Genomic DNA, 15,269 nt, shown 5'->3' on the forward strand with positions numbered 1-15,269 from the left:
CAAATGGTATTAGAGCTCGAAATTTAGAGTTCAAGAATCACATTCAACCAATCAAGATTCATCTTCAACATTTTGAGAATTCAAGCAATCAAGAGCCTGATTAATTTAAATGGCTACAACAAGGTTTGAGGTGGACAAGTTCACTAGTTCGAATGATTTCAACCTATGGAGAATCAAAATGAAGGCTTTTTTAATTCACCAAGGGACTTGAGATTTGTAGCCAAACACAATGTCATTCTCCTCAGTCTTAGTGATGAGGTTTTGAGAGAAGTTTCAAATGAAGACAAGGCCTTAGGTCTCTAGAACAAGCTGGTTTCAATCTACATGAAGAAATCTCTTGTAAGATGATTATAACAAAATCATTCTTGATGATTATAACAAAATCATTCTTGATGATTATAACAAAATCATTCTTGATCTGAATAATTTGGCGATGAACATTGATCATGATGAAGACCAGACTATAATCTTGTTGAGTTTACTTCCCAAGATGTATGAGAACTTTGTTGATACAATCTTGTATAGCAAAGAAACTTTGGCCATGACAGAGGTTATAAAGTTGTGTCATGTGTGTCATGGCTGTATTGAATTCTAAAGAAATTTAGAAGAAGGGGCCCCGGGGATGAGAAAGGAGAGACCAATGGAGAAGGATTACTCATTGTTAAGGAAAAATTCCCCAAGAGAGAATACAAGGGAATTCATAACTCAAATGGCTATAAAGGTTATTCAAGATCCAATTCTAGAAACTTTACAATAGGGCCAAGCTCTAATAGAGCTGTAAGAAAGCAATGATATTACTGGAAGAAGGAGGGCCACCTTAGATATGATTGTTTAGCTTTGAAGGCTAAATTGAAAAGAGAAAATCATCATAAGTCCAAAAGGCATGGAGTTGCTGATGTTGCAGATGGTTATCAGTCATCTGATACACTTTTAGTGTCATATGATGCACTTGTTTCGCCAACATAACTCCTTTTTGCCAACGAAACAACTTGCCGACATAAGTGCTCAACCTGATAATTGGAAGAAAAAGTTCACCTACATTTGTCAGCAAAACTAAAGGAATTTTGCCAGTAAAAAGTGATTTTTTTGTAGTGATAACATCTCTCTCCGAACCCCTTTAATCTCTCACAAGCAGAATAGAATGACTCATTATTAGGTAAAATTCACATGGTACTGATCTTGATATTGCATTTAGATTTACCTTAGGTCAAACACATTAATGTTAAAATTAAATTAAAAAAACAAATTAGAATAGAATTCAACTATATTGATATTAACTAGAATAGCCCCGGCAACGGCGCAAAACTAGTTGTGATAAATCTAACACGCAAAATGACATGGCACTTTTTTGACTCTTTTAAATTTTTACTAAACTTGATAATTGGAGTAAGTAGTTAATTTATACACAACTTTTTTTTAAAGAGTAATGCTATTAGATACTAGTGGTGCTTAGTACTTTCTAGATGTGTCACTTTGCGATTGATTAGCAATACTCCCTAAAAATTATTGTATTAAATTATATAAGACTTAATACTTAGTTGGACTAATAACAATATTAACAAGTAAGAAAGTGTTAAACACCATTACTACCCATTAGCATTTCTCTTTTTAAATTAAAAGAAAAGCTATAGCGCAATTAAGCATACACATAAGTTTCATCTATCATTTATTATATGTTCACAAATCAAAGTTTGAGGGCTAAATCGACAATATTACATCATGTTACGTGTGCCCACCAGTCTATGCATTACTGTATGTAATATAGGAAACAAAACTAATATTATTTATTTATTTTTAAATTATTGGAAGGAGTCACCACTTACCACTTATTTCAAATTTTCCAGACGGAAGTTATTAATTATTTTATCATATATATAATTAGTTAGTTAATTTGTTTTGTCGACATATGTCATAATTAATAATGACGATATCAATAATAACTAAATATATATTTAGTTAATTCAATAATATGGGTCGATTTGCTTTTAAAAAATAATATTGGTCGATATAATAGAGTGTACTATTATTATTACTCGCTAGTCTTCCAGGAAGATTTAATATGCATTGCTTATATATAAAGACATACACTTAATTATATAGCTCTCTATACAATCCACAATGGTTAATTACTCATATATAATATTATGCAAATATATAGTAATACGTATTTTTCGAATAAAAACTCAAATATGCGGTTCTATATAATTCACAATCATTAATCATAAAATTTTCTTCTTTTCGGTGACTTTTTAGAAGATAACAACGCAAGTTTTTTTTTTTTTTTTTTTTACACTTAAAATGTATACATTTATTAAATATTAAAATATAGTGTAGAATCAAATAAAAGAAATGAAATTGTATTTTTATTTTTTTTTTTGCCAAGTGTCGCACGTGGTGCCCAACACTAGCAGCGTACGTGGCAGTAATTTGTAATATTCAGTTTATATACATATATTGGTATTTGGTATATTAAGTGTGATACAATTATATTATTATTATTATTATTATTATTATCATTATTATTAATATCTTTTTTGTTTCTTTTTTTTGTTGTGCGTGTGGGTGGGTGAGAAAAATGATGATATATATATTAAATAGTGAGATAAATAAATAGTGAGGCATTAGATTAGGTGCCGTTTGGCAATAATTATGTTTATTAATTTTTTAATTACAAAATGAAAGTAAAATTTTTGTTTTTAAAAAATTTGTTTTTGAAAAACAAAAATGCTTTCTGTAACCACTTTTGTTTTTCAATTTTAAAAACAGAAAACAAAAGTGTGTTCTATAAAGTTCAGTTTTATTTTTATTTTTTGATTTTATTTAAGTCGGGTCTTAGTCCGGGGTCAGATTCGTGTTCAAGTCAGAAGCCGGGTCGTGGGGAGGGGATTTGGGTCCGGATCTGGTCGTAATCCAAAAGATTGATTAAGAAAAAAAAACTGTTTAAAAAAATATTGAAAGTGATTTTTTTTTTTGTTTTTAAAATTTTGATTTCTAATTTTAAAATTGAAAAATAAAAACAGTTTTATAGAACATGTTTTTGAAAAATATTTTTACTTTTCCACTTTTAAAAACAAAAAACTGATTAAAAAAGTGTTACCAAACGCCACCTTAGTTAGTTTAAAATTTAAAATTTAAATTATATTAACATAATTTTATCTGATTAGTTAGATTTTTATTTTTAAATTTAAACCTATTATACGATATGTTATATACGTATATACTTAGAACCCTAACAATCGTATTCCTTTATTCTCACCATCTCTCAATTTCTTTTTTATCCTTTCTATTGCACCAAATCAATTGTTTTAATCTTAAGAGCTTCGGGGTCAGCAATTAACCGATCATCGTTCCGTGTCTTCGAAATCTTCAGGTAAAATTCGTAGTTGTGTTTTATTTTCGTTTTCAGAGAAATAGGCTTTCATAAAACTACCATATCTCTCTCCCTATAGGTCCGTTTTCAGTGATCTAGGTACCGTTTTAAAGATAATTTAATGATCTATATTTTTTATGAAGAAACTCTTTCCTAATTCTGAATATTTCGATGTCAAAAATTCATGTTTTACACTGACTGTCGAATTACAGTTTTTTTTTTTTAAATTTCTTTCCGATATTGCCTTAGTAAAAGTGTGATATCTCTCTTGATATATATTATTTTCCAGCGATTCTTGTACTGTTAGAAAGATAATTCAATAATCCATATTTTCTGTGAAGAAACCTTTCCCTAATTCGGAGTTCTTACCAGTCAAATAGTCAGTATCTTTGTTCGGTTAGGATATTTCATTTTAAGTCTTGTTTCAGAAAAAGTGTCTTTAGTAAAAATTCAATATCTCTCTCACTTTTGATCCATTTTAAAAGATCTTTATCTCGTTTTAAAGCTTAGGAAAATAGCTACATTTTTTATGAAGGAAGTATTGTCTAGATTGGGATGTAACTATTTTTAAAACTTTTATTTTTGGGCTGTATTCAGAAATCGGCATGATCCAGGATTTTAAAGAAACTATTTTGAGAAAGCATGCATAACTCCTAGGTTATAACTCCGATTTTGATGATCTTTATACCGTTAGAAAGGTCTTTCGATTAACTAAAAACTTTGTGAACAGTAGGACTTCTAATTCAAACGTTTTATGAGTCAAATTCTAGGCTAAACTTGTTGTACAGTAAGAGTAATAAATATATTGAAACTGTGGAATGTATCGTAGGAGTTAATTACAGCGGAGTTGAGGTGAGGAAAAATAATTATACTTTATACTTACTTTTTATATGGTTTGAGTACCTAGTATGACTGCTTGAATAAATTGTATTGAAACTGTGGAATGTAATAGTTTCGGTGAAATAGTATTTTGTCGATGGAGTGTATATGGCTGTTTAATCATGTTCCAAGTACTTGGAAGTGGTTGAAAACCACACATGTATGGTGATGTGGTAAGTTAGGCAGTGTACATAAGGGTGCATTGGTCATTGGTACTGCATTCTAGTTAAGAACGTAAGATGCTCTAGATTTGTATGGAAGCTGGAGTGTGAGTGTTTGTTATTTTAGTATTGGTGTGGGTGCCTCTATTTATACTTATGATTAGTTTATTGTATGTTTGATGTATATGTTTGTGCTATGATGTGTGAATGCTGGTACATAGTATTTTGTTTTTTCTTACTGGGCTTTGCAGCTCACCCCTTATTTACCCCCTATGTGCAGATAAGTAAGCCTGTAAGCTTTCGGTGACAAGTTGAGTCTGGGCAGCATGGGGTGTATCTCGTGAGATCATGTAACTGCGTGTGGTCTTGGCCATCTTTCGCTGAAAGTCTTTTTTTAACAAAAAAAATTATTAAACTTATCGAGGATGTTGTCGTTTAAATTTTCTATTACTTTTACCTAAGTAGTAATACTTTATTTTCAACTGGGTACCCATGTTTTGAATATTGTTGCTATTTTATTTTTAAAATAAAGGCAACATTAGTATCTTAACACCAATTTATTTATGGCATCTATTTTACGTAAGTAAGGGCATTACATAATTGCACCTTGGAGGTGTCATGATGTGTGAATTTTACAGAAAGGACTTAAGTTTTCAAAAAGCTCTAAGTGTTGTGGTGCCCTATATTTGTGTCGCGACAATGTCGTTGTGCGATCAATTTGTGGGCAATTTTGTATTTTTTGCAATTTTGAGTTGTAAAATTGATTTTATATAAAAGGGGTCGCGAATTAGAAATGAGATATTAAGAGAAAAACCCTAGAAACAAAGAAGACTCTTAGAGCAAGCGTCGCAATCCGATCGAGTTCTCCATCTAGTTTCTTTCCTTCTCCTTTTAATTTCTTTATATTTATTCTATCTTTAATTTAAACATGGATTTGAATATTGAGATTATACTAATTTTTTAAGTTAGGGATATGATGAATGTTAAATGATGTTATTCCATAAGTTAATGTGATTTGCCATTTCTTCTTTCTTAAATCTTGTGATTTGTGCATATTCGTTTTAATACATGTTCTCACCTTTAACATGATTTATGATCCTAACATGAAATCTGAAAAGTAAATTTAAAAAATGTTCCAATTGAACAAACATGAGTACACTGCTACAAAATACCCTATATAGAGGCAAAACACTAATTAAAAAGGAAAGCTAAAGCCTCCTAATAATACCTGCTAATAAAAAATTGACATCTATAGGCTATTATTTTATAAAAACTGTAGGTATAGAATTAGACTACACCTAAAGAGTTAGTTGGGGGGTTTTGGAATGTTGAAGTGTTATTTATTAACCCTATCCCGTCAGTTATTAAGAAATAACTGAGGGCATAGGCATATGAAATAACTGACACGTACGTGTGCCTTATGTTATCAGTTATTTAATAATTGACGGGTAGGGTTTTATAATAACCCTCAGTACTTCATCTTTCCATTTGTTGTCTTCTTCTTCTTCATCACGAAGCCAAACCAACAGCCAGCAGAGAGAGACCACAAAAGAAACCCTCGTCAACCACCACGAAAGCCACCCATATCTTCACCTTTTTTTACACCATTTGAATCCATTTAAAAAAAAAAAAAAAAAAAAAAAAAAAAAAAAAAAAACCCTTCTATTTTCCATACCTAGACATATACACCCAAAAAGTTTAGATTTTTACCCTATTTTAAGTGTAAACTAAAGCCAAGAAGTAATGTAGTGATTATTACTCCGGCCACCAATTTTAGTAGAAAAAATGTTGAATCTCAATGTCCATTAAAGTATAATTATGTTTTTTATTCATTTTAGTAATGTACATTACTTTATTTTTTGTGAATTTATTTAGGAATTTTTCTATGATTATGTTGTTGTGGTTGTGCATGGTGATCGGATTTTTGTCGGCATGGTCGCCGAATTACGCTAATAAAGTAAAAATTCAAACTTTAATAGTATATATGTATGTATTGTGTGTATACATATTTTGTAGTTACATTGTATTTATAAAAATATTGTAATTGTATTGTATATATTTTAAGTATTGTATATGTATATATTGAATATTTTAAACTAATCGGTTTTTTAAATATTATAAACGAGAATGAGATAAGAGAGTTTTAATTAGTTTAGAATTAAGTTTGTAAAATATTGGTAGTGTGAGATATAATTTATTATATATGTATATGTAAACTTTTTTAAAAATAGGTGAGAAAAAATAGCTCTTTTATTTATTTATTTTTATTTACTTATTGAATTTAATTTTTTTTATTTTTATTTATGTGTTTTTATATTTTTTACTAACTAGTAACTAATTATTATTTTTTTCATTCATATTCATATATTTTTATTATTAACTAGTTACTAATTTACTAACTAGTTACTCATTAGTAACTAGTTACATATAGATGATATAACTAGTAAGTAGATAAAAAATTAAAATTTTAATTTTCTTGTATTTTATTATATTGTAGTTTGTGAGCTAATTTTCAAAGTTCCGAATAACTTAATGTTGATTAGTTTTTAACTACCTACATGTATATACATTCATTAACTTTTGTTATTAATTAATTACCAATATTTAGTGGAGTTTGAATATCATAAATATTCATCCGTAGTGAAGTAGGTTCTGTGATATATTGAATTGCGGTCGGATGGGTAGATGAATTTGAATATCTTAAATATTTAACCGTAGTGAAGTAGGTTCTGCGAATACATGTACTGCAGTTGAATAGGTGAATAATTTTTGTATTGTTAATGTTATTTTGTTTAATTTATTTTGTATTGTTTTAATTATTTGTTTTGATTCTTATTTTTGGCATGTTTAAAATTTTTAGGAACGTCTTATTACAGTCGTTATGCTACCGAAATTTTAGTAGAATTAAAATAAATTTTACTAAAAATACATAAATATTAAATGAAAAAGTGTTACGCATAACACAAATAATTAGTTACTAGTTGTAAGAAACTAGTTAGTTAATTACAACTTATATAACTTGCAACTACTTACAATTAGTTACTAGTTATCATCCGTCAATATTTAAAATGAGTAATATAATAATAACATGATATAATTTAAAATAAGAATTAAAATAATATATAAATATTAAATAGTTGTGAGAAACTAGTTAATTACATTATGTAACAAGTAACTAATTATAATTAATTATTAAATATTTGAAATTTTTTGTTAGGATTTTCGTTATATGGATAAATCATGGATGCGTAAGAAAAGAAATACACTGTAATTTTAAGTAGGATAAACTAGTTAAATATTCTTAAACAAATTAACTTAAAAATAATCTACAAATTATAGATAATTTTTTTAATAAATTATCTTTCATTGTTTGAGCTTTAAAAAATGAAAAGAAGAAAAAAGAAAGTAAAAAAAAAAAATACGATATGCATCACTCATCACTGAGTTCAATACCAATTACCAAATATATCTTTGTGATCGGAGCTATAAATTAAAAAAGCAACAAGTAATAATAAAAAATAAGTAATCCTTACAAAAAAAAAATAATAAAGAAGACTGAAAACAAACAAAAATGAGTTGATAATTAAGAACAAAATTCCACCCCGAAAACGTGTGAGAGGGAACAAGGTCGACAAAGACCTTTCAAATAAATAAACAAATATAGATATATAGATATTATACAAGACAAATTAGGCTTGGTAATTATTAAAATTATTATTTTTTATACATAAAATCTCACATTTATAACATTATTAAAACTTTATATCATGGGTTATGGCTTGGTAACTATTAAAATTATTATTAATTAGCAATAATGTATATACCTACTACGTACTAATTATATATACAACTTTTTTATTGTTTTCATCGATTTATATGTTAAGGGTTTTTATTTTTTCTCCCCTATTCTATTCTATAATATTTGATGTAATTACGATAAAATACAAATTGGCTATATATTATTGCAGCGCAGTGTATTTATAATAATATTAATTGGAATTATCCCAAGTTGCTTCTGGTACGTACCAAGTTCTGGATTTAACTAAATATAGCCTATATATATATAAAATGATGAATTAATACTTCATGACAGAAATATAAATATAAATATAAATTATAAAAGAATAAGTTTCATTTAATTCTTATAAACAGAAAAGTTTCATGTTATATATAGATGATTTACAAATTTAGAGTGTTTTTTAAACTCCTAATAAAAGTAGGTGTACCCTTTTCTATTTTTAATATTCAAATGTAGTTATTATGATCTTAATTTTAATTTTTGATGTAATAGTATGTATTGTAGTTATTTAAAATATTTTGTAATATTTTAAAAAATTTAACTTATATTTAAAAGTATGGTTCAAATATTTTATTTTATGACACATATTACTCAAAAATAATCTATAATTGGTGAGATTGATTTCATGCATTTTGCATTTTTAATTTCATAATCAGTCTATATAAATATAACAATTCTAATTATAAATTGAGGTTTAGCCAAGTGAAGAGTACCAAGTTACCAAGCAGAAATTATTGATAAAAGAATAATAATATACTAATGGAACAGTGTCTTAGATTTGACATCAAGTTCATACTTTTTGATCAAATCATAAAAGAAAAATATAATCGAACACCAAGCAAAGGATAATTCAAAATCTAACAACAAAACGAAGAAATATATATTTCTTTATTTACTTTATTTGTTGTTTTCTTATAGAAAAATCAAAGCTGAACACAATCAACACATCACCATTTCATGATAAAAAGAAATACACATTGCACAACGGCCCCACTGCTTTTCCGGTATAAGCTAGGGTAATTACAATAATTAGTCCCTAACGTTTACATATTTGCATATTGAACCGTATTATGTATTTATTTGTCTTTTAAGCACCTAATATTTTCCTTTAATAATGTAGTCTAGTCTTGACTCTTGATTGAGTACTTTGTTTATTATTTTTACTCTTCTTAAGAATTTAAGTTGATATAGTAAATTGCAGTTTTAATATTTTGAATAAGTAATTCCAAAACTATTTTTCTTTTAGATGGTGAATAATACTAGCTAGAGGGATTAGCTACTGCAAAATAATAATTTTATTAGACAATGAAATGAAAAGAGAATCAAACTTTCTATTTTACGTACAAATATTTCTAAAACTTTCGGCTATGTGTAATTATTTTTAATACAGCTTGATAGGAAAAAAATATAGAGTGCTTTTACAGTGCTTATTTTAAAGATAGGTGTTTGTACTTATTTTATATTTTCAGGTCAAATTATTTTAAACAATTTAAATAATTTAAAATACAGAAAATTAAAATTTTAATAATCTCTTTAATATATATAATAAAATAAGAAAATTATCTTATATATTATTTTATTTTTTTTAAAATTTTTTTACAGTTTTTATGTGAATATTAGTTGCGATTTAGGTTGTTCTGTTAATTACAATAGAAATTTCTATATAGAATTTTGTAAAAATATTAAAAAAAAAAAAACTTTAAAGTGTAAAAATTGTTAATTACATTCTATTAGTAGTATTATCATTATCTTTACATGAACTGAATTAAAGGACATGTAATATTCTTATTCCAAATAATAGATAATGAAACATTTGAGGACTAGTAGGACAAAATATATAAAAATTAGGGATCCACAAAATAAAATTGTGAAGGCGTTTTAATAAAATAATAGAAAAAAGAAGGCCCCCTACTAAAACGTCCACACAAAATCTGCCTCCATAAAGAAAGAGTCCTCTTCTTCCCCAAACTTCTCTGTATTTCTAAACATACCAAAAACAGAGTCAATACAAACTCTCTCTCTCTCTCTCTTCAATACTCTCTCTTCAAGCTAGTGCATTAATTCCTTTCATTGTTTACAATCACCGTAATCAAAACGTTACCTTTCTTGCTCCTTATATTTGCTGAGTTTTCTTGGGAGTACACAACATGCAACTCGGCCCGAGACCCTCAACGAAATGAAGCTAAACACAAGCTTTCTTCTTCTTCGTTGATTTTTAACGGACCCTTTCTTCATTTTGATCTTCTTCCTGGGTTTTTTCTTCGATTTTTATATTAGCTACGCTATCTGAGTTTTCTTTGCTCGCCAAAAAAGGAAAAAAAAACGATGAGGAATGTAGAACAAAGCCGGTCTCTATTTGGGATTTCCCTCTCCGACAGACCCAGATGGCAACAATTTCTCTTGTGCTCTTCCGGATTCTTCTTTGGTTATCTCGTCAATGGTATCTGCGAGGTATTGCTGTTTTTTCCTTTTTCCCTTTTCATTTTTTCAGTGTGTGTCTTCATTTTCTTGTACAATTTACGGTTGGCTTTTCTGTTTGTTTCCTGGGAATATTGAATTCTTGAAAGGGAATAGCGTTGGGATTTTCTTTCATTTCTTTCTGCTTGGTTGTTAATAAATACTTTAATGAGTTGACTTCATTCTTTGATCGTTTTTTTTAATCAAGAACAGCTCATAATTCGATTTCGCTTATGCATTCTAGCAACTAATAAAAAAGATTATGCTGTCTGTATTCTTTGTTTGGTTACAAAGAAAACGTATTCAAAAAAAATAAAAAAAGATCGAAAGTTAATTCTCCTCTTGCCTCTGGGGCCACCACTGAAATTTTCAATTATGATTTATTTATTTCTTTCTCTAGTTTACTTTTTGAAGTTCCAAGCTAGTTTTTTTTTTTTTTTTTTTTCTCAAAAGCACTATATATATTTTTTTTATTCTGAAGAAATTGTGATTTATACTTTATACGAATATCTCTATTTCGATGAATGAAGTTAACATTTGTTTTGGTATATCCCAACAACTAATTAATTATTTTTGTATAAATTTCAGGAATATGTGTACAATAGGCTTCAATTTAGGTAAGTATATATGGTACGAGTATTAATTTGGTTATATGTTGTTACTTAAATATATATGTGTGTTAATCTTAATGGTGCATCTTTTTCAAAAAAGAATAAAAAAAATCTTAATGGTTCATACTGTTATTGTTGTTTTTTTTTCAGCTATGGTTGGTATTTCACATTTGTTCAAGGGTTTGTGTATATTTTTCTCATTTACCTACAAGGCTTCAGTACCAAGCAAATGGTGAATCCATGGAAGACTTATGTAAAGCTGTCTGCCGTTCTAATGGGTTCCCATGGCCTCACTAAAGGTTCCTTGGCTTTTCTCAACTATCCTGCCCAGCTCATGTTCAAATCAACTAAGGTATGCCACACCTATACTCTTATTGGGATAGTAGTTTCATTTTATTATACTGAATTTTGGAAGATGGTAGAGAGTTTTCTGTTTCAAAGTTAAGTACACCTACTAAACTAACTTGACAGTAATGCAGCATTACCTGTATTAATTAGCCAATTCAATATTACGAGTTTGAATTTTAGAACAATGAGATCTGTTAATTTCAGTTGCTGGGAGGTAGTTAGTGAAAAGCCAAAGACCCCATTTCCCCCCCTCCTTTTTCCTAATGTTTACTGTGATGATTTTGGTGTTCTAGGTTCTACCTGTGATGATTATGGGGGCTTTCATACCGGGTTTGAGAAGGAAATATCCACTTCATGAATATCTTTCTGCTGTTCTTTTAGTTGTGGGTTTGATTCTTTTCACCCTAGCCGATGCTCAAACATCTCCCAACTTCAGCATGATTGGTGTTTTAATGGTATCTGGTGCTCTAGTCATGGATTCTTTTCTGGGAAATTTGCAAGAAGCAATCTTCACCATGAATCCCGAAACAACACAGGTGACCTTCATGGAATAGTTGTGTTATAATTTAAAAACAAGCTGTCTTTTTTCATTAACAAAGACATAGAAAAGTGCACACATTAACATTTGACTTCACATGTTTCTTGTTTTGTTATCCATTTGGACAGACGGAGATGCTCTTTTGTTCCACCGTGGTGGGTTTGCCATTCTTGATCCCTCCCATGCTTTTAACAGGGGAACTATTCAGAGCTTGGAATTCTTGTTACCAGGTACATAAAAACATTCTCATGTCACACATATCACAAGCTTCACTGCAGACCTTTTGGATTTTAATAACAAAATAAGTTTTTGGTGCAGCATCCTTATGTGTATGGCGTGTTGGTCTTTGAAGCCATGGCCACGTTTGTAGGCCAGGTCTCTGTTCTCTCCCTAATTGCTCTTTTTGGAGCTGCAACCACAGCCATGGTATGACACATAATCTAATTTCTTTTCTTGCATAAACCACATTTAATTTTATACACACAAGTATATAGATAAGATCACTGGTTTAACTTTATAAATTTTTCATCAATGTGAGTGGTGACTACCAAAAGATACCCCATTCATATATCATATCATGTTGAAAAGACACAGTATACTTTATGTTTTTTACTTTTTCATTTGAATGTCATAGTACAAGTTCATAATAATCTATCATTTTGAAAAGACACTTAGCACAGTAAGTGTGACACAAAAAACGTGCCTTACTTTAGGGTAAAAAACAATGTGGTGGTACCAAAGAATCATTTGTTGAACTTGTCGTTTCTTAACACATATTGTGGCCACAAGTGAGTGATCACGAGCTTTATGTTTCTCAACACATATTAGAGTTTCGTCACACTGTTGTGTGTAGATAGAGGTGAGCCTATAGTAGCACCACTTGTTGAAAAATGATCACGAGTTTCATGCTTGGTTCCCAAATATTAGAACTCGCCACTATTTGGCTTGGATCAGATATTTCACAGCTCCAACTGGAGCCCACTAGGTAATTTCTGGGGTGGTGCTTATAGTGGGGTCGGATATCATAGGATTCATATATAGCTGCACGAGTAGCACCTCTGAGCATTTGTAGCAAAATCACATGTTTCAAGCACTTGTACTTTAAGCATTATTAATATAACGTTGTGGTGATTTTAATGTTGGAATAATGGTACTAATAATGTGCGTTTGACAGATTACAACGGCAAGAAAAGCGGTAACATTATTGCTTTCATACATGATATTCACAAAACCATTAACTGAGCAGCACGGGACTGGACTTCTTCTGATTGGGATGGGAATCACAATGAAGCTCTTGCCTGAAAACAAACCACCGCAGAGGCTTCCTAAACCAGCTCCCTCCACTCAAATGACCACAAATGGGAAACAGGAAGAAGATGGTGATGAAGAGAAGAGGCCATTGGTCTGATCTGATGAGACAACACCTTTATTACTCTTTTTTTTTTGGTTCATTTATATTGTTCAACTGTTATAAGGCAAGAATAGGAAACAGTGCTAAGTATGCTTGTAGATTTAGGCTTCTTTTATTTATTTTCAATTCTTTGTATTGGTGAAGTGGGATAAGAATTACTGACCACATGTTTTCTTCTAAAAAAGTCATAGAGAGAGAGAGAGAGAGAGAGAGAGAGAGAGAGAGAGAGAGAATAGTCTGCTTCTGTAGTGGGGGGCTGCCTTTGATTGTTACATATTTTGGGCTTTGGAAGTTGGAGTTCAATTATCCTAACACCCCAAAACGAAAAAGCTTATTAATTTGATATTTTTTTATTTTATTTTTCTGTAGTTCTTTCTCAATTCAACTCTAATTTTGAGATTATTTTAATATTGGAAGCGACGGGTATGTTACTAATGGCTTAGGGGTATGTATTGAATATCCAATTGTGATTGGATTGGATTGGATGTTATTTTTAAATATTTAATTGGATCAAATGTTGGATAGGGTGTCCAAAAATTCAATACATCCAATCGAAGTAATTAGTATTTTTATTTAGTTTGGATGAGTAATTAAATTTTATATTATTATACGTGAAATATATATGTATATATAAAAATTAACATTAATTTTTTTTTTCTTGGATTTTATAGATCCAATACATACCGGATTTAAAATATTAGATAGATCCGATCTGATCCAAACAGTACTAGGTCTAAAATATTGAATAAATCTAAATTAAACCAATAAATATATATGAAATACATTCAACGGATAGAACCGATCCAATCGAACATCCAATAGATGTTGGATCGATTGGATGACTAATATTAATTGGATTGGATCGGATCGGATGGTAAAATCTAACATCTAATATATAATTGGATCGGATCTGGATATGTTTAAAAATATTGGATGTGATCTAATGAACACCCCTGAATATGGCCATTTGATGTTAGCTACTATGATTGAAGTTTGAACACAGTTTAATTATAAGAATAAGAGATTTAAAAATAAATAAATAGGACTTTCCACCACAACTATTATCGTTTTTTTTAGTATTTATTTATTTATTTATATTAACTTAAGAAGTTTAATGGGAATATTATTTATAAAAATGGATATATCTTAAAAAAAATAAAAAAATAATGGTAAAAATTAAAACGAGTAAAGGAGAGTGTATATACAATGTAATTTTTCTTTTAATATAAGGAGTTTTGTACCATAATTCAAGCTGCCTAATGTTTAGGTCAGTCTTAATTTGAACCCAAGCCCACCCAAACCTGAAACACCTAAACTCAAACCCTAAAATGGGCAGGCTGCCTAATGTTTAAGTATTATGTTTTTATGTTTGTGCAGTAATTTTGTGGGCAGATATAATTACTCTTACGAGGCGTTTGGTTGGGAGGAATGAAAATATAGGAATAGGAATGGGAATGGGAATGGGAATAGGAATGGAATAAAATTTAAAATGTATAAAAAAAATTGATAAAAAAATAATTAATTTTTTTTTTCTTGTTACATTGGAATGGTCATTCTTTCCTTTTTAAAATGGAATAGCCATTCCATCAAAATGCTGGAAAGAGCATTCCATTAGAATGTCATTCCAATACTTTAAAATGCAACCAAACAAAGGAATAGAATGAATTATTTCATTTCTATTCCATTTCATTTCAT

The 15,269-nt window shown here is 29.2% G+C and overlaps 1 protein-coding gene across 1 annotated transcript; it reads left to right on the forward strand.

Annotated features, from left to right (window-relative positions):
* Nucleotides 1-10,081: 10,081 nt before the first annotated feature.
* Nucleotides 10,082-13,932, forward strand: LOC115706619 (UDP-galactose/UDP-glucose transporter 2). The gene is made up of 7 exons (XM_030634330.2): nucleotides 10,082-10,660; nucleotides 11,255-11,283; nucleotides 11,428-11,629; nucleotides 11,919-12,161; nucleotides 12,292-12,393; nucleotides 12,482-12,589; nucleotides 13,338-13,932. The coding sequence occupies exons 1-7, from the start codon at nucleotides 10,535-10,537 to the stop codon at nucleotides 13,569-13,571; spliced, it is 1,044 nt and encodes a 347-aa protein (XP_030490190.1). The 5' UTR covers nucleotides 10,082-10,534; the 3' UTR covers nucleotides 13,572-13,932.
* Nucleotides 13,933-15,269: the final 1,337 nt, after the last annotated feature.

The sequence above is a fragment of the Cannabis sativa genome, chromosome 1 (assembly GCF_029168945.1).
Source record: "Cannabis sativa cultivar Pink pepper isolate KNU-18-1 chromosome 1, ASM2916894v1, whole genome shotgun sequence".
NCBI lineage: Eukaryota > Viridiplantae > Streptophyta > Magnoliopsida > Rosales > Cannabaceae > Cannabis > Cannabis sativa.